This window comes from Hibiscus syriacus, unplaced genomic scaffold (genome assembly GCF_006381635.1).
Source record: "Hibiscus syriacus cultivar Baekdansim isolate YM2019G1 unplaced genomic scaffold, ASM638163v2 tig00112206_pilon, whole genome shotgun sequence".
In the NCBI taxonomy this organism is placed as follows: domain Eukaryota; kingdom Viridiplantae; phylum Streptophyta; class Magnoliopsida; order Malvales; family Malvaceae; genus Hibiscus; species Hibiscus syriacus.
This window is the reverse complement of record NW_024063267.1, coordinates 734,021-754,137: the sequence shown is the minus strand read 5'-3', so window position 1 is coordinate 754,137 and position 20,117 is coordinate 734,021. Positions and strand designations below refer to the sequence as shown.

At 34.7% G+C, this 20,117-nt stretch overlaps 2 protein-coding genes and 3 pseudogenes across 2 annotated transcripts; 3 read left to right on the top strand and 2 right to left on the bottom strand.

The window, feature by feature from the left end:
- Positions 1 to 699: 699 nt before the first annotated feature.
- On the bottom strand, positions 700 to 836 carry LOC120175689 (annotated as a pseudogene).
- A 5,195-nt stretch (positions 837 to 6,031) lies between these two features.
- LOC120175435 (UPF0496 protein At4g34320-like) lies at positions 6,032 to 7,259 on the top strand. The gene has a single exon (XM_039182056.1). The coding sequence runs from the start codon at positions 6,134 to 6,136 to the stop codon at positions 7,214 to 7,216; it is 1,083 nt and encodes a 360-aa protein (XP_039037987.1). The 5' UTR covers positions 6,032 to 6,133; the 3' UTR covers positions 7,217 to 7,259.
- A 1,410-nt stretch (positions 7,260 to 8,669) lies between these two features.
- Positions 8,670 to 11,599, top strand: LOC120175511 (annotated as a pseudogene).
- Positions 11,600 to 11,862: 263 nt separating this feature from the next.
- LOC120175571 (4-hydroxy-3-methylbut-2-enyl diphosphate reductase, chloroplastic-like) lies at positions 11,863 to 14,483 on the bottom strand. The gene is made up of 10 exons (XM_039182166.1): positions 14,108 to 14,483; positions 13,834 to 14,030; positions 13,553 to 13,732; positions 13,290 to 13,421; positions 13,114 to 13,188; positions 12,925 to 13,030; positions 12,738 to 12,832; positions 12,381 to 12,566; positions 12,177 to 12,263; positions 11,863 to 12,094 (listed from the first exon to the last, which is right to left on the bottom strand). The coding sequence occupies exons 1-10, from the start codon at positions 14,361 to 14,363 to the stop codon at positions 12,029 to 12,031; spliced, it is 1,380 nt and encodes a 459-aa protein (XP_039038097.1). The 5' UTR covers positions 14,364 to 14,483; the 3' UTR covers positions 11,863 to 12,028.
- Positions 14,484 to 16,033: 1,550 nt separating this feature from the next.
- On the top strand, positions 16,034 to 19,639 carry LOC120175510 (annotated as a pseudogene).
- Positions 19,640 to 20,117: the final 478 nt, after the last annotated feature.

Sequence of the window (20,117 nt, the reverse complement as noted above, 5' to 3'; positions counted from 1 at the left end):
AAGTTTAGACTTACGAAATTTTGATACGAGACAAACTCAATTTTAAAGTTTTTTTAGTCGAATCAAACTCAAATCGATTAATTTAAAACCCTAAGCACGTTATCCAAATCCGATAAATTTCGATTTAACCAGATCCCATCATGTTAGATTTTTTAAAAATTAATTTTGAGTTAGGTCGAGTTTTTAGAAAATATATTCCGGTGAATTTAGAGCGAAAATACCTTAAACCCAGAAAAATATTATAAATTTATTTTGTATATTTAAAATTACAATAATAAGCTTTTATATATATATATATATTTTTAATTAAAACCTTATTTTTTAAAATATATTTATGTCATGTCATAATCGAATTTTATCAAAAAATATTATGTCAGGATCAGATCACCCAATACCCACCCCGACCCATAAGAACTCCTAAACAACCATAGAGCAGAAGGCACCAATACACATATCACCCAAGCTTTTTCAACAATGTATGAGAGAAATCGAAAATCAGAGCATACCCAAAAGCAAATCTTTCAAAGCGGATTAGCAGAAATCCAAACGGAAACGGAAAAGAGACGCACAGAATAGCTAATACCATCGATCTCTAATCAAAACTCTACAGGTTTTGAAGATTTGAATAAACCCAGATAGTTCGATGGAGGATCAATTCAACAAAATAAACTATTCTAAAGAAGGGGGGGGGGAAGGAGCAAATGTCTGAGGAAGTTACTAATAGACGCGTTCGGAATAAAGAAGAAGGCGTCATCAGCGAAACCCCCAGAATTTGATTTTGATTTGGGCCTCCCATGAATCAAATAAGCACCTTCAATCTTAAGCTCATTTGGGATTAATGAAGGCCAATCCCCCAACAATACAAATCAAAGACGAGAAAAGAAAGAAGAAACTGGGCTTAGGGTTTTCACTGATTTCGGCTATGGTTGGAGAGTTCTTATAGTGTGTATTCAAATGGAGGGGGTTCAAAAACCCTAGATCTCCTCCGCTTTACTTTTCAATTTGAGAAAATTATACCGTTAGTATTTAAATCATCAGTTTTTATCTATTTTAATATCTAAATTTTTATTTTTTTCAAAATCATACCTAAAGGATGAGCATGAGATCATGACTTGAGGAATTTTGACCATATCTCATTTATATGATCAATTTTTTTAAGGAAAAAATAGGTTTAGATATTGTTAGACTTATTTAAAAACTATAATATTAAAGTCGAGTTAAATTCGATTTTAGAGTGAATTTTTTGACCCGATCTCAAAAAGCAGAACAATTATTATTTTTATATATTTAAAGATAATTATAATAACACATCTATATACAATTATCTTTTACCTAATAGAAAATTGATTTTCTACATGCATATTTGTTTCGGGTAGAGCCCGATACAAGTCCATACTTTATCTTAAAAAATCAGGTTAGATTTCAATTCAGTTTAAGCCTCCTTAAATCTGAGTCGAGTTCAATAACGATGGAAGAGGTAGAATACTTAAATTAAATTAGGGTTGATAAAAAATCTTTTAACTTAAAAAATCAGGTTAGATTTTGATTCAGTTTAAACATCCTTAAATTTGAGTCGAGTTCAATTACGATGTAAGAGGTAGAATACTTAAATCAAATTAGTGTTGATCAAAAATCTAATTCGACTAAATTCATGTCAATCCTATTTAGACTCCTAAAATTGTGATTAAATAATTTATATTTTAATGTCAATTTTTAGAGGTTAATATACTTTATGCCTTTTCAATATTATTTTTACCATTAGATGTTAAATATATTAACTGTGTCATGATATCAAAAATTAGGATAAAATATACAAATAGTCTTTTGATTATATGATATTGTTTTGTTGAGTCTTTTAACTATTAAAAGTTATAAAATGGTCCTTCAACTATAGGTTATTACTTTGTTGAGTCCCATGACTATTAAAAGTTACTAAATAGTCATTTGACTATTCATATGTTCTAAACTCGTCATTTTCTGTTAAAAATTAACAATCCTCTAAGCTAGACGTTAACCTACCGATTAGGATATCATAAAATCTGTAAGGTATGACTCATAAATATACTGGTAAAGAGGACAGGGGATGGAGCGGAGTGAGCAAAGCGAACATCAACTGTCCTTACAAAGAAAGTCTTGTAGAGGGGGTTATGATTATGTGGGTTGGGGGTGCGGGGGCTGTGCCTCGCGGTGCGGTACATGGTTAATTTTGTAATTATATATCGGGGTTTTCTATTATAAATAGAGATGTAACCTAAACCTATGAGTATTGAATAAAATTTTCTAGCGCCGCCTAGGCACCGAGGACGTAAGCACATTGCCGAACCTCATTAAAATTCTTGTGTTCTTTCGTTTACTTTGCCCGATTTATCAACAAAATCTGGTTCTAGAATCTAAAACGACTATACAACTCAAACGGTTTTAAGATAAGATTTTATCATATTCTAGTCAACAAGTTAACGCCCAGCTCAAACAATTGTTATTTTTTTTAACAGAAAAGCACGATTTTGGATCATATGAATAGTGAATTGACCATTTATAAATTTTAATAGTTGAAAGACTTAACAAATCAATGCCCTATAGTTGGGGACTATTTTGTAACTTTAATAGTCATGATACTCAACCAAGCAACATCATATAAATAGAGAACTATTTATGCACTTTATTCTAAAATTTATTAACTCAGATAAAAAAATAAAATCCACATAATTTATCACAAAACGGACACAGAAATTTATTTCAATAGAATAGATTTTACGTATGCATGATTATTTTGATAATTTAATTAATTGAATCAAGAGTTAATGATTTAATTAGTTTAATTATTAATTTAATCTATGGTAAAGTATACAAATGACTCCCGACTATAGAGTATTATTTTATTAAGTCATTCGACTATTAAAAGTTATAAAATAGTCCTTTGACTATAAAATGTTACTTTGTTGGGTCCCTCTACTATCAAAAGTTACAAAATGGTCACCCAACTATTTATTATATTATAAACTCGTACTTTTCCGTTTAAAAATTGTCATTTGTCTAAGTTAGACATTAACATGATGATTGGGATGTGATAATCGTTTGAGATTATGAGATCAAATTTTAGCATATCATAGACAGTAAGTTAACGTTCAGCTCATAATACTATCAATTTTTTAACGGAAAATCATGAGTTTGGAACATAATAAATGGTAGAGTGACAATTTTTTAACTTTTGATAGTCGAGTGACTCGACAAAGCTACACTCTATAGTCGGAGGATCATTTTGTAACTTTTAATAGTCGATGAAATTAATAAAGTAGTATCACATTGTCGAGGGACCATTTGTGTACTTTACCCTTTAATTTAGATATATATCAAAAGTACATTACTCGGATTGTTGAATGTTGAAATGGGCGTTTCTCCCGAAATATCACCATAACCCTATATATTTTTCTGTCAGACATTGGTCAGACTATATTTATCGATCTAACACCTTTTGCAGGAAGGCGCACCCCTTGCACCGCGCTTTACGTCACGTGGTCGAAGGCGCCCCCTGGGGGCGCGCCTTACCAAATGTGTAAAAAACTCGGATGCTAGTTTTGTAAATATTTTAAAATGGGTGTCAAATACGTCATTAATTTCTATTATGGTGACATTTGTGAAAAAACGTCAGCATTTTGAATTGTGTAAACACCCTCGGTTTATTATTTTAGTGTCACAAGTTTATTTTTATAATAATAAATTTTTTATAATTTTAAAAATTATAAATTTCATATATTTTGAAAAAAAATATTGAATAATAATTCATTTGATCCCTCAATTGTAATTAAAATTTTATTTTAATATTTTTTATATTTTTAAAAAATATATGAAATTTATGATTTTTTAAATTATAAAATATTTATTATCATCATCATCATTTTGTAAAAGAAATACTAGTTATAAAACTTTTATAAAATTATTCATATTTTAAAATGCTTACCTTCAAAGTTTTTATATACTAGATTATATGTATTATGTAATTTTAATACAAAAATTTAAATAATTTTATTAAAAATGAATAAACATTATTAACTGTTGTTAAAAATTAAAAATTAATGAATAATAATTCATTTGATCCCTCAATAGTAATTAAAAGTTTATTTTAATATTTTTTTATATTTTTAAACAATTAATTTTAAAAGGTAATAATTTTTTTAAAAATATATGAAATTTATAATTTTTAAAATTATAAAATATTTATCATCATCATCATCATCATCATTTTGTAAAAGAAATACTAGTTATAAAACTTTTATAAAATTATTCATATTTTAAAATACTTACCCTCAAAGTTTTCCTATACTAGATTATACGTATTGCGTAATTTTAATACAAAAATCAAAATAGTTTTATTAAAAATGAATAAACAATATTAACTGTTGTTAAAAGCTAAAAATTAATGAATAATAATTCATTTGATCCCTTAATTATAATTAAAAGTTTATTTTAATATTTTTATATTTTTAAACAATTAATTTTAAAAGAAAATATTTTTTTCAAAATATATGAAATTTATAAATTTCAAAATTATAAAAAATTATTATTATAAAAAATAAACTTGTGACACTAAAATACTAATAAACTCAACCACTATACACACTGCTCACTTCATTAACTTGTGACAAGACCCCAGCACCTGAAACCGGGCGGTGTGGGGTGTCTACAAATTCAAAATGCTGATATTTTTACACAAATGTCACCATAATAGAAATTAATGATGTATTTGACACCCATTTAAAAATATTTATAAAACTAACATACGACCAAATGACGTAAAGCGCGGTAAGGGGGCGCGCCTTCCTACAAAGGGTGTTAGATCAAAAAATATAATCTGAACGGTACTGATCGAGAATATTAAATGGAAAAAATGATTTTTCGGGATAAATGCATGGTGAAATGCCGTTGAGAAGAAATTGCCCTAGAAGAAGAAAGGAAAGAGAGAAGCAAAGCAAACCCAAACTTCTAGAGTTACTATGTTTATATTTAAAATATATTTAATAATATATATTTAAAATATATTTAATAATATTTAATAAAGTAGTATCATATAGTCGATGGTGTTATCGATACTGGACATACCCACAAAAGTTAATACATATTTAAAATATATTTAATAATATATACATATTTTAAAAAATTAAAAAGTAATATATCAATAAAATTAAAATTCATTCGATTAATTTATGTCTCTTGGTAAAGAAGGAAGTGCACCGACAGAAAAAAGTAATTAGTGGTAATTTAATTAATATTATTACTTTTTAACCGTAAAGGACTTGTAGCCTTGTGCGTATCAAATGTCACCTTCGCTGCTTGCAAGATTTCTCCGAAATTAGAGATCTAAATAGCGGTCCGTAATAAAATTTATTATATAATAATATTATTATTTAATATCATTATTATATGACCCACAATTATCTTAATAACATTCGATACATTCAGTGATATATTTAAAAATATTTTTTATATAAACACATGTTTAAAATATAAAATTTTGAATGAAATATGTATAAATAAAATTTTAAGATGAATATTGTAACTAATAAAATAAAACTTAAATTTTATGATAAGTAAGAAAAAATTTAAGATAGAGATGAAATGATTTAAAATTAATATTATTAGTAAAATAAATAATTAATTTAAGAAAATTAAGATAAATAAAACATCTTAGATTGACTTTTAACCATGCCGAAGCTTTCTTATTTTCTTCGGGAACTATGCCTTTTGCGCGTGAAAAACTGTAAAGAGAAAACATTGCTTCTAGCGATTTCCATGTCCCCAGTTTTCATTTTTCTCATGCGTGCAAGCTATTCTCTCAGTTGCCACTTAACGGTTTAAGATTCTTCGTTCATCAATCCATTCACCATATAATCCCATCACTCATTGCTTTCTTCTTCTCCAACACAAATCTTCTTTGTTTTCTGTTTAGGGTTTTCTCCTTTTCTGGGTTTTTTTTCTCGGGAAAAACATTGAAAATTCTGTTTAAAATCCCTTTTTTTATTCTGGGTTTGTCTAGTTTGGTTAAGTAGAGACCTTGTTCCGATCTAGAAGCTAAAACAGTGATTTTTTTTGGGTCATAAAGGACTGGATATTTGTTTGGTTTTGATCCGACAAAGCTATGGGAAATCATACGAGCAAGAAGACAACTGATGTTAGCAGTAGCTTGAATGGCACGACCGAATTAACGTTCGACACGAACGTCCGAGCTCGAACGGATCAAGTCATCGACGCACTCGCAGCCGGCGTCGAGGTCCGAGCGCTTTCGTTCGATTCTCTTCGAGGGGTGACCGAGTGCCTTTTGGACATGAACCAAGATGTCATCCGAGTTATTTTGGAATGCAAGAAAGACATATGGAAGAGCCCCAGATTGTTCGAGCTCGTCGAGGAATACTTCGAGAACAGCTTGAAGACACTCGATTTTTGTTCGTCGTTGGAGAAGTGCTTAAAACGCACTCGCGATAGCCAGTTGCTTATTCTCGTCGCATTGCAACAATTCGACGAGGAAAGCGAAAATGGCTGTCGTGGCGATGAAATTAAGTTCGCTAGGACATTGGAAGAATTAAAGAATTTCAAGGCGACCAGCGATCCGTTCACCGAAGAATTCTTTCAAATATTTCAATCCGTTTATAGACAACAAGTGACAATGCTTGAGAAATTACAGCTTCGGAAGAACAAGCTCAATAAGAAGCTCAAGTACATTCATGCATGGAGGAAGGTATCGAGTATGATATTCGTCGCTACATTCGCCGCGATTTTGATCTGTTCGATCGTGGCTGCAGCTATAACTGCTCCACCGGTTGCAGCCCTTCTGGCGGCTGCAACCTCGATCCCATTAGGTTCAATGGGGAAATGGATCGATTCCGTATGGAAAAACTACGAAAACGCTTTGAAAGAACAGAAGGGAGTGATTAGCTCGATGCAAGTAGGGACTTACGTGGCCATTAAAGACTTGGATAACATCAGGGTTCTCGTCGATCGGCTCGAGATCGAGATCGAATCGATGTTGAAAACCGCGGATTTCGCGATACGGGAAGAAGCTGTTAAAATCGGGGCGGATGAAATCAAGAAGAAACTGGAGAGTTTTATGAAGAACGTGGAGGATTTGGGGCAGCAAGTTGATATTTCTAGCCGAGACATTAGGAGAGCGAGGACTGTGGTACTTCAAAGGATCATAAAACATCCCAACAACTCAAACTTTTAGTCAACCCTTCATTTCGATGCCGATAAGGTTGTTGAAAAACGACGATGACATCGACGATGACGACAATGACAATAACGACAATAACGAAAACGATGATATTGATTGATTTCCAACGTTTCCGGTTTCATACATGTTTGTTTTAGGTTAATGTTTTCTTTAAGACACCAATTTATTTTGGTCATAAGAATTGTTCTTATATTCCATGTAATTATTGAATATTCTCATTAATATATAGCTTCACACTTTTATTTAAAATTAACATTCGATCACTTTTAGAAAGATAGATTGTTTATTTTCTTTTGATAGTTTAAAGACTAAATTTAGCTTTAAAAGAATGAAGGGCTAAATTAAAAAAAGAATAAATATTGAGGGTTTATATGTTATTGTACATATTTCAATAGAATAAAAGGAAAAGATAATAGGGTAAAACACAAATGTTCCCTCGATTATAAGATGTTACTTTGTTGAGTCCCTCAACTATTAAAACTTACAAAATAATCCCCTGATGATAGGGAGATATTTTTTAGCCCCGACTATTAAAAGTTACAAATTGATCATTTGACTATTGACATGTTTCAAACTCGTCCTTTTTTGTTTAAAGATTGAAAATGACCTGAGTTGGACGTTAATATGCTGACTAGGATATGAGAAAATCTAATCTCATAATCACAAACAACTACACAACTCAAATGGTTATGAGATCATATTTTATATATCTAATTAACATGTTAATGTCCAGCTCAGACGACCATAAATTTTTAATGGAAAATGATGAGTTTAAAAAATATGAATAGTCGGGTGACCATTTTGTAACTTTTAATAGTCGAAGGATTTAACAAAGCAACATATTATAATTGGGGGACTATTTTATAACTTTTAATAATCGAGTGACTTAATAAAGCAACATACTATAGTCAGTAGATCATTTGTGTACTTTATCCAAAATAACAAAGTTTAAATTACACATTTAGTACCTAAACTATCAATTTTGATCAGTTTTAATACCTAAACTTTCAATTTTTTAAAATCATACGTAAATTTTAGTTTTTGTTTCATTTTAGTACCATGCTTAAAAACTTTAGTTTTGTTTTATTTTAGTACCCTGTTCAATATTTAACATTAAGTTTTGAAAATATTTAAAAGTTTAGGTATTAAAACGGACCAAAACTAATAGTTTAAGTACTAAACGCGTTAAGTTTTTAACGGCGAAGTACTAAAATGAAATGAAAACTAAACGTTAGGTATGTGTTTGAAAAAATTGAAAGTTTAGGTACTAAAACGGACCAAAATTGATAATTAGGTAATAAATGCAAATTTACCCAATAATAAAACATTCTACTTGAGATAAGCTAGCAGCGACAGTCGTTATTACACGACCAAAAGGAAAAACATAATCTTTTAACTAACACATCCCATCAAAAGAACAGACACTAGAGTTCCCAAAAACTCATCAATGGAAACTCTGTTAGACCCATAAAAAAAACCCGTCTCTTTAAACCCTATCTTCCCCGTTCTACCTTTAATCCTCGACTCAATGCTTCCTTCAACAGGAGACCACTCTCAGTCACCATAATTTGCAAAGTGGAAACCACTCCAGGCTGGAAGAACAACAACGCATCCAAGAAGATTATCTTGTCGGATTCTGCTCCGGAACTGTGCAATGAAGAAGAAAAAACCAAGCCAAAGAGTGGTGGCAAAGATCGGAGGGTTATTACAAAGTTGCTTAAAAGAGTTTTGGCTGTCTTGTCGAACTTGCCTTTGGCCATCGGAGAAATGTTCACCGTTTCTGCCCTTATGGCTGTAGGTAAAAATGTGTGATTTTGATGCCATAAATTGATTTTAATGGACTGTTTTGATAATTTAGTTCTTGTTTAGGTACCGCAATTGATCAAGGGGAAGCTCCGGAGTACTATTTCCAGAAGTACCCTGAAGAGAATCCAATGTTAGGGCTCTTCACTTGGAGATGGGTTCTCACCCTTGGATTTGACCACATGTTTTCATCTCCAATCTTCCTTGGAACTTTGGTTCTTCTTGGTACATCATTAATGGCATGCACTTACACAACACAGATGACAGATGACAGATCCCCTTGTTAAAGTTGCAAGAAGGTTTGATGTTTTTTTAGTGACTTTTTGTCTTGTTCTTGAATGAGTTTGGAGATGTTTAATACTTTGGGAAATCACGTTTTTTGCAGATGGAGCTTTATGCAATCAGCCGATGGTATCCGAAAACAGGAATTCTTGGATACCCTTCCTCAAGCATCTGTTAAAGATTTGGGTGTTATTCTCATGGGAGCTGGATATGAGGTTTATGTTTTCTTCAATAATCATTGCAGGAATCTAATTGCAGAAACCTGAATTGTGTTGCCTCTATGTACATTGTTCGATCAATGCAGGTTTTCTTTAAAGGACCGTCGTTGTATGCTTTTAAGGGGCTGGCCGGTCGATTTGCACCGATTGGAGTACATTTAGCAATGCTGCTGATAATGGCTGGTGCAACTCTCAGTGCAACCGGGAGCTTCCGAGGGTCAGTCACCGTTCCAAAGGGACTGAATTTTGTTATGGGAGATGTACTCGGTCCGACAGGGTTTCTTTCCACCCCTACCGATGCTTTCAATACTGAAGTTCATGTGAACAGATTCTACATGGACTACTATGATAGCGGAGAGGTAAAATGTTCATTTTCTTTGCTGTTTGAAGATGCATAAAGTAGAGCCTTTTTCATTTTGAAAGGCAATATAGTTTCATTTCACTAGAAGAGATAAATAGACAGACTCGTCATTGAAATACCGAAACAACAAACCTGAACCCACCATACTAGAACTCGACGACCTTCAACTCCCCCGAAGCAGACCCCGGGTTTACGTTTTTAAGGCGCAACGGAAAGTTGCCACCAAACATGAAACAAATTAAGGTTTGTTTACCACAGTTAGGCAAGATTACCATTTATGCCTTATGTTTTTGGAATTTTTTCTGTTAGTTAATAGCTTCTTAGATTTTTTTTCTTGCTTAATCATGCTTAATTCTATTCGCTGTTGCTTTATTCCAATGTTGCAGGTTTCACAGTTTCATACCGACCTATTGCTATTCGATATCAACGGGAAGGAAGTAATGAGGAAAACACTTAGTGTTAATGACCCCTTAAGGTACGGTGGGATCACCATATACCAGACAGATCGGAGTTTTTCGGCACTGCACTTAAGGACGATGAAGGACCATTCAATTTGGCAATGGCACCTCTAACGGTCAACGACGATAAGAAGCTTTTCAGGACCTTTCTACCTGTAGGGGACACCGATTCTCCTAACATCAAGGGAATGTACGTATACATCTTTTACTGCTTCATTTTCATGTATGAAGGCATTTGATTATGCTTATATTGTTATGTGTATCATCTTTTATCTCAAAAGCATATCTTTAAATTATCATCTTAGGCCGAAACAGGTTTCAGGTGATTTGTGAATGGTCAATGGCTGCATTTCTTCCCCAGTTCTGCTAATCTTTTTTTCTTATCTGTTCCCTTCTGATCAACTGGAATTTCAGATCGATGCTCGCTCGTGATCTGCAGTCTATTGTCCTATATGATAAACAAGGGAAATTTGCCGGAGTGCGACGACCTAACTCTGAGCTTCCTATAGAGATTGACGGAACAAAAATCGTCATCATCGATGCAATTGGCAGTAGTGGTCTTGAGTTGAAGGTAACAACTTTAACGATTTCATGTATTACATCTTCTGAAATTTTCATTTTTTACTAAAAGGGATCTTGTTTTATTCAGACTGATCCAGGGGTCCTTACAGTCTATGCAGGTTTTGGTGCTCTAATGCTCACAACTTGCATCAGTTACTTATCTCATGCACAGGTGAAAAACATATGAAAAATATACGTGTATGTATGTATGCATGTTCAGGGACGAATGCAAGATTTTATGTTAGGGGGCGAACTTGAATTTATAAAATTTTAGGGGATGGCGCGAAAACAGATTTTTAATAGAAAATTCATAGAAAAAATTTAAAATATATAGTAATATTAAATTTTTAGGGAGCCGACCACCCCCACCCGCCCCGCCTAGGCCCATCCTTGTGCATGTTGTATGTATGTATGCATGTTGTATGTATGTATGCATGCATGTATTACCATTGATCTAAATATGATTGGAATCATCATGTGTTTATGCATTCAGTATCTTTCTTCTTTGTGCATATAAGATATGGGCAATGCAAGATGGGACAACAATAATAGTTGGGGGAAAGACTAATCGAGCCAAGGCTGAATTTCCAGACGAGATGAACCGTTTGCTCGATCAGGTTCCTGAGATAGCCGAGTCTTCCATTTCCAAGAAACCTGATAGCATCGGTGGCTAGTTTTCGAGGTGTTGGATGGGCAAATATGAGCATTCAAGGTTGCTACAGTTTTGAAGTTTCGGGTAAAATCAAGATATTTTCCATTTCGATTTCATAAAATCCAGTGAGATGTTATGTGCCCTAGCCATGGACAACACCAAATTCACAACTTGTGCAGCCAGTGAGCAAAAATTGAATGAAATGTATAGTTTACAAAGAATCCAATACCATTATTTTATAGTTATGTTTTCTGACATGTTCTCTGGTCATAACAAGCATCATATGTTATTATTGGTTCGACATGTACCAAATATATTTAGCAACTACATTTATAAGTGTATGATACACTACTGTTCTCCCAAGCAAGGATAAGAGATATGAGCTTACATCGACCCCTAAATATCGATTACGCTATCATATTCTATGAGGTCCCCATCGTTGGGTGATGCACACCTGTGTGAACCCTATTCTTATGCTACTTGCAAGGCTTCTTCGCGTTTTATGTCGAACACCTTGATTAGGGCCTCTTCCACAACCTGGTTAATACAGATATCGATAATATATATTACTTTGCATGATATAAGCACCTCGATCAAGAAATAGCATGATATATATTACCTTATCTGGTGTGGAGGCACCAGATGTAACACCAATTGTAATAGGCCCCTCCGGTAGCCAGTTTTCTGTCTCGACCAGCTCCCCATGCTGGTGCAACACAGCATTCGCGTAATGAGAACAAGAAATAGCAATGAGAATACCTTTTTCTAGGCTTAAAATTGTAGAAGTTAATCAAGAAATGGATTCCTTTGCATCCGAACTTACTTTCAATTTGTGAGCTATTCTGTTTCCTGGACCTATTCTCTGCTCACTGTCGATCCAATACGAGGGGATCCCACGGTCCTCCGAAATTTCTTGAAGGTGTGATGTGTTGCTTGAATTCCACCCACCAACCACTAACATTAGATCCAGATCTTCTTCAACCAACTTATACATTGCATCTTGTCTCTCCTGAAATAGACAACAAGCCACTTTTTAAATCAACGAATAACACGAAAATCGGTATGCAATTAGTCGAGGCAAAGAATGCAAGGAAGACTAGCTAATGCTTTAAATTCTTCCCTAAGAAAACATATCACAATTCATGATAACAACCAAACTATCGCAAAACATTCAACTTACTTGTGTTGCATCACAAATTGTGTTAAAGCTTAAGAAGTGATCGTCGACGTTTGTCACTCCGTATTTTTGCATCATTGTCCTCTCAACTAATTTCCCTATTAATCGAAAATGTAATGTGTCTCAAGTAACAATTCCTTGCAAAAAAAGAAGAAGTAATATTATAAATAAGTGAAGAATTGCTACTAACCTATTTCCTCCGTCTCTCCCTTCAGCATCGTAGTTTGATTTGCAATCCCAACTTTTACCAGATCACGATCCGGATCAAATCCCTCTGAAGTAGCATTCTTAAATTTCTGCAAAAGAACAAAAGCCAAACATATTTATACAATACTCAATACATTTTACATATGAAGAAGATGAGCAATAAAGATTATACCTTCATAAACGCTTCTTTAGTGGAGCTAGATCCATTAAGTTCACCTCCAAGAATGTAATCGCAAACATACATTGCCTTTGAAATTTAGACGGCATTAAACAAACGAGTTTAATTTAATAAAATTCAAAGGACGAGTGAAAACATCGAAAACCGAATGAGTAGTCACTTTAGGATACCTCCTTCATATCCTTCACAATGATATAAGTTCCAGCAAAAGAAGCGGTTGCGATTGTCTCCTCGTGAGCATATTTACCATGAATGATGGAAGCGTAGTCTCCTCTCTTGTGCTTATCTACTACATTCCATACCTACAAGAAATAACATTTCAAATATTCATACAAGTGTCAAATGCACGCATGAACTCAAGATATGAGTCCGGATAACATAGATCACCATGAATTAGTTGTGATGATAGCAAACCAGTTTTGGCAGAAGGTACCTTAGATACCCAAGGACAAGTTGTATCAACAATTTGAACATTTTTGTCATTCAAAACCACCATCTCATCGACAGCAGCTCCGAAAGCAGGCAAAACAACGACATCGCCCTTATCCACGACATCGAAATCTTTCGTCCCTCCTTCAACGGGAATGCTCTTAACTTCCATCTCCTCTAACCGCTGCAGCAAACCCAGTAATTATTTCATCTCCTAAAACATTTTATCGTATAGATTATATAATCTGTATGAAAAAAATACTACTAGCAGAGAAGAGTGCAGACCTTATTAACAGTCGGGTTGTGGATAATTTCATTGGTAATCCAAATTCTTTCATCTGGAAACTGTTTTCTTGCTTCATAAGCAATCTGTACGGCTCTCTCGACTCCCCAGCAAAAACCGTAAGCTTCGGCCAATTTTACCGTAACATTTCCCCATGTATACTCGTTTCCGTTTTCCTTCAATTTCTTAATAATATCACCTAAAAATTTTCATGCCCCAATTAAAATTCAAATTAAATATATTGATTTATTCGTGAAGAGCAGAGAAAAAGCATACTAGTGTACTCTCTGTTCATGAGATCGAGAGTTTCCTCCTTATGCCCGAAACCTTTCCGATTGTAATTCTGGCTTTTCGTCAAGTTCCGTCGGAAAGACTTCGCGTCGAAGTTATCCTGCTCCGCGGCAACAGGAGGCGAATCGCCGGAGCATCTGACTGAGAAAGGTTTCCGGTAAGGAATAGCTACGGATCTTCCGGCGAAGTTATCGGAACCTGTACGGATGCAGAAACGACATAGTTGCAGGGTAGTCGCCATTAGAGAGAGAGACAGAGAGAGAGAGAGGTTGAGGGTGAATTGGTGCACGTTAGCGGAGAGAGTGGGCAGAAATTTGTGAGGCTCAAATGGGAAGTGCGCATTTTATCTTTCGACAATTGTGATGCAGGTTTTCTTGTTTGCTTATCGGACTTTGTCGTTTTATGTGCAAGGAATTGTCGTTTTGGATTCGCTCCCCTGTCGACGCCACACGTTTCCACAATAGTCTTTCCGAATTATTACTATTATTCTATTTAGGGTAAACTACACATGATTCCACTTAACTTTAGACATTGCATCGTTTATAAACTAAACTTTCAATATTTCCAATTATAGCGTTAAACTTTGATTTTTGTTTCAATTATATCACTGGGTCGTTAAATGTTAACCTCCGGATCAAAACGATGTTGTTTTGGTGAGGTTTGTACGTTGGTAGCCGTTAGACACGTAGGCGATCGTCAACCACATCAACGTGTCATTAACGATTTAATGGTTCAGTGGTATAATTGAAACGAAAATCAAAGTTCAGTGGTATAATTAAAACAAAAAGCAAAGTTCAGTGTTATAATTGATAAAATTAAAAGTTTAATAATATAAATGATACAATACTTAAAGTTTGATGGTATCGGATGTAGTTTACCCTTCTATTTATCATTAGAGGGAGGTTTGTTTATGATAAATTTATCCTTATTAATATTAATTACTTATTGTTCTATCTATTTTTAATCATTCTTATTCAATTAAAATTAATAATGAGAAGATATTTAATTATAAATCATTTTAATTTATTATTAGCATTAAAGTACATCCTAAGCATATGTCAAACACAAATTTTTAAACAGTATATCTAAGTTTATTTTTTTAAAATATAATGAATAATTCTTATATATTATTTATTTTATTCTTTTAACAATATATTATATAAATATATGTTAAATATTTTATATTTATTTTAATCTAATTTTATATATATTAATTTTGAGATTAAATTATTTTTATTTTTAATTAATTCATCGTATGTTGATTCTTGATTAATAGTCTTATATATTTATTGGGTAAACTATGCATTTAATATTTAAACTATCAGTTTCGGTCTATTTTAGTCCTTAATCTTTCAAGTTTTTTAAGTCATATCTAAAGTTTAGTTTTTGTTTCATTTTAGTACACAACCACTAAAAATTTAACGTGTTTAGTACCTAAACTATCAGTTTTGATCTGTTTGAGTACCTAACCTTTCAATTTTTTTAAAAAATTAACGTTAAATTTTGAATTGTGATACTAAAATGAAACAAAAACTAAACTTTAAATATGACTTAATTTTCTTTTAAAGTTTAGGTACTAAAACGGAAAAATCTGATAGTTTAAATACTAAACACGTAATTTACCCATGGTTATTTCGTAATAAATATTAAAAAAAATAAACCACGATAAAGAATTAGAAGAAATCAGTATTGAATATATGGTTTGCGAATGGGAGCAACAAGAAATAGCCAGCTCAGAATCCAGAGGGACCCATCATATCAAGATGGAGTGGCAGCTGCTGCCTCAAATCTCAATAAAATAAAAAAAAATCAAAACTTGATCCTGATGAACTTACAAAGTTTCCCAGAAAGCTTTGGCTTTTGTTCTATTATTATTACTATTATTGTTGTTGTTATTATTTGAATTTATAATTATTTTGCTTCAACAATGGGACTTGCTCTCTTCACTCACCAGCCATTACCACAGCGCCTTCATCTCTGTCCAGAAGCGGGTTCATTGAGAAACCTCTTGGATATGGTCGAATTCTCGAGCTTCCCTCTTCTAAAAGGTTCCCAATTCCCATAAAGTTCAGAACTTTCGATTTCAGGGCTCAAGCTTCAGGTAAATAAAGTTCCAAAATTTCCCATTTCTTGTTGGCAATTTCAAGCTCAAGCTTGTGCAATTTTGGTAAGATTTGGAAAATGAATGTGTAGCTGTTTGAATTGAATCATAGGTGAACAATGCAGATTAGAGAACAAGATCTATGATTGCATATGTGAAATTGTGAACAATTAAGTGTATAGAATGTTTTCTGCTGTCTTTTTTTTATTATCGAAAAATGCCGGATTCGAGTAGAATTGTGCCGGTAAAGCGACTTATGCAGTAATGAACTTAAGTAGTCCTCGGATATAAGCTTGTTCGTTACGATTGATTCGTAGTTGGTAAATCGGATATAGTTGTGCTCATCCCCCTAGCATGTAATCGTTGCCCTATGGTCGTTGTTGTCGAATGTTTTCATCGCTAGGAACGAGGAAAAGCAGCTCGGAGGTAGCTGGAACAATTTCGAACAAAGCGGATCCAAAAGATGAGGATCTTGCTTTCGTTGCTGGTGCATCTGGCAGGGTAGGCTCTCGAACAGTCAGGTTAAAAACTCTCTGTCGGCTTCACTTGGAATTGGAACAACCGGATGTGTGGTTTCTAAAATGTGCTAAGCTCATGACTCTTCAGGGAGCTTTTGAAACTTGGTTTCCGAGTTAGAGCTGGAGTTAGGAGTGCTCAGAGAGCTGAAAGTCTTGTGCAGGTTTCTGTTCTACTTGTTTAGGTATAAATCTTTTATTGTCTCGATTTCTAAGTTATGCTTATATTGAAGAGAAATTTGTCTGCAGAGTGTCAAGCAGATGAAGCTCGACGCCGAAGGAACTACACGTAAGGAAAAGAGAGCCTAGGAACATCGGTTTCTTCGTACACTAAGATTTATTATTTAAACCATATAATAATGCTCTCGTAGCTAGTAACAGGTAATCTTTGTTCTTTAGACCAGCTGTAGAAAAGCTTGAAATTGTGGAAGTTGACTTGGAGAAACAAGATAGGATCGTACCAGCCATAGGCAATGCATCAGTGGTCATATGCAGCATCGGTGCTAGTGAGAAGGAAGTTTTCGATATTACTGGGCCATATCGCATCGACTACCAGGCCACGAAGAATCTTATCGATGCAGGTAAACAAACCGGAGAGCTGCTAGCATATCTGCGAGTTTGCATCTATTCTTGATATTAAGCTGAATCTTCTTTTTTTTCCCTGGTGGAGCAGCGACCGTGGCAAAGGTTAACCACTTTATTTTGGTTTCATCTTTGGGAACAAATAAAGTGGGATTTCCTGCAGCTATTCTCAAGTGAGTCCGTCCCTTTTAAGGTTTATTTGCATAAAAGTTTTGACCTTATTTATGCTTCATTTGAAATAGATTGGAGCCAAGATTTAGTGTTTTAATTTGTCCTATCTTTTTTTCGCGTTTAAGTTTGTTTTGGGGGGTCCTTGTCTGGAAGAGGAAAGCAGAAGAAGCACTCATCGCAAGTGGTCTTCCCTACACCGTAAGCACATCTAGAAATACCTGCAAATTTAGTAGATCACAAGCAGTACCGGGGAATCATATCTGGATTTGATTACTCATCTTGAAGTGCCTGTTCAGATAGTTAGACCGGGAGGAATGGAGCGTCCCACCGATGCTTTCAAGGAAACTCATAATATCAGACTATCAACCGAAGACACTTTATTTGGAGGCTTGGTGTCAAATCTTCAGGTGCATATACAAACGTTTAATGTTAATTCTCGTATTGTGATTTCTTAAGCCTTTCTCATGATATCGATGAATTGAAGGTGGCTGAACTCATGGCTTGCATGGCAAAAAACCGTAGCCTTTCGTACTGTAAGGTGGTGGAAGTTGTTGCAGAAACAACTGCTCCATTGAGACCTATGGAGGAACTTCTTGCAAAGATACCGTCTAATCATGGCTACATTTCCTTGACTAAGGTACATTATTCCTTTTTCCGATACTCAAACTATTAGTGTCTAATTAACTCTCCGCCCTGATGTATGTAGAAATCTGATACTCCCACTTCAGTACCTGCTAAGAGCATCGTAATCGAGAAACCAGCTACCCACGGAGAAGCCTGTTAAAGAAAAAGCTGCGGAAATGAGGCCACTCTCTCCCTATGCTACGTAGGCCAATCTATTTAATAGTAGTTGAGTTATTTCCTTCATATCAAGTACGTTAAAGATAGGAGCTGATTTGATTTTAGTAGCTATGACGACTTGAAGCCACCTAGCTCTCCTAATCCAACACCAAGTGGGCCGAAAGAAGTGAGTTCAAGTGCCTCTGTACCAGCAGAAAATGTCTCAACTCTCGCTGGAGGTAGCAGTGCGACGACAGCTGTGGCTACCGGCATCAGTGAGAAGGATTCATCCAAGCCGACCTATCTCTCACCCTATTATGCGTAAGTTTACTACTGTATTTGGGGGTTGCCCTTTGGCTGATTCTCCTTATCGAAGCAATCAACTTCAAAATCACCATTTCTTCTCGTCATCCCATTCATGGTAGTGCTCCAACAATTTCAGGTATGCTGATCTTAAGCCCCCTTCATCACCATCTCCTAGAGCGCCGGCAAATGCAATGACAGACAACAAGTCCCAAGGTGCTACATTGTCAGGAAACAGCACACCTCAACCTCCTGTAACAGATAAACCAAGTGATGAGCAGCATGATACCAAACCAACACCAAGACCACTTTCACCTTTTGCAATGTGAGTTCCCCGGGTTTTCTTCGTTTATGGCCAGTTCTTACCATGTCATTCATTGTGGCCCTCCAACTTTTTCAAGTATCCTGATCTTAAGCCCCCTTCATCACCATCTCCTAGAGCGCCGACGACTGCACCGACGGATAGTGAGTCCCAAGGTGCTACATTGTCAGGAAACAGCACACCTCAACCTCCGGTAGCAGATAAACCAAGTGATGAACAGCATGATACCAAACCAACACCAAGGCCACTTTCACCTTTTTCAATGTGAGTTCCCTGGTTTCATGAATCCATTGACCTCATGACAATGCCATTAAAGTACTATTCTATAATAGAAATATGCATAACACCAACCCCAAGATCAATCGTTGTCATCGGCTCTTCTCAATCGCGTGTATGTATTTATATGTATATTAGAACTGCTACTTTGCATACTTCGAAGCCATGGGACTCTCGAGTTGCCATCTGATTGGTCTTTATTTCCTTCAATAAAATTACCAGGTACGAGGACTTGAAACCTCCAACATCGCCGATTCCATCATCCCCAAGGAAATCTTAAGAGAATAAACGACCAGGCAACTCCAATAAGGTATGAGTCCAAATTCCTTGACTTTTCGGTTTTCTTGAGGAAATTTAGTTGCATGGAAGTATGATAAGTATGTGATCGTAACAGAACCGCAAAAGCAAATTGGAACTCACCACTCTAATTATGTGAAGCAAGCAATTTAACCTAGATTGTGACACTATATATATATATATGGATTTGTTCCTTTCAACCTTTGTCAATAATTTTGGACATTGCTTCATACATTTGAACCGATGTTCCGAAACATAGTAGGGCGGAATAAGTTTGATTCGAATATATTTTATATAGGGATGTCTCGAGTTAGATATTTTTCCTTTTTCAAACAGATTTTCTTCTGTTCGAGGTAGCTTAAAAACCGAAGAAAAATACAAGTATGCATATACTTGCATTGCATGATGCGCGTTACTTCCGATTTCCGATTTCCGTTCTCTATTCGAGAAAGAAATCCGATTTCCGATTTCCGTTCTCTATTCGAGAAAGAAGATCGGAGTCTGGATGCTGGGACTCGAGAAGATCTATGGAAACTATATGAAGTGGTGATGTTGCATCTTTGATCTAGGAATACTGTCGGAAGAGATAAAATTTTCACTTAACCAGAAAGAACAAAGCATTGCAATCTCAAACTACTCGGGCATACT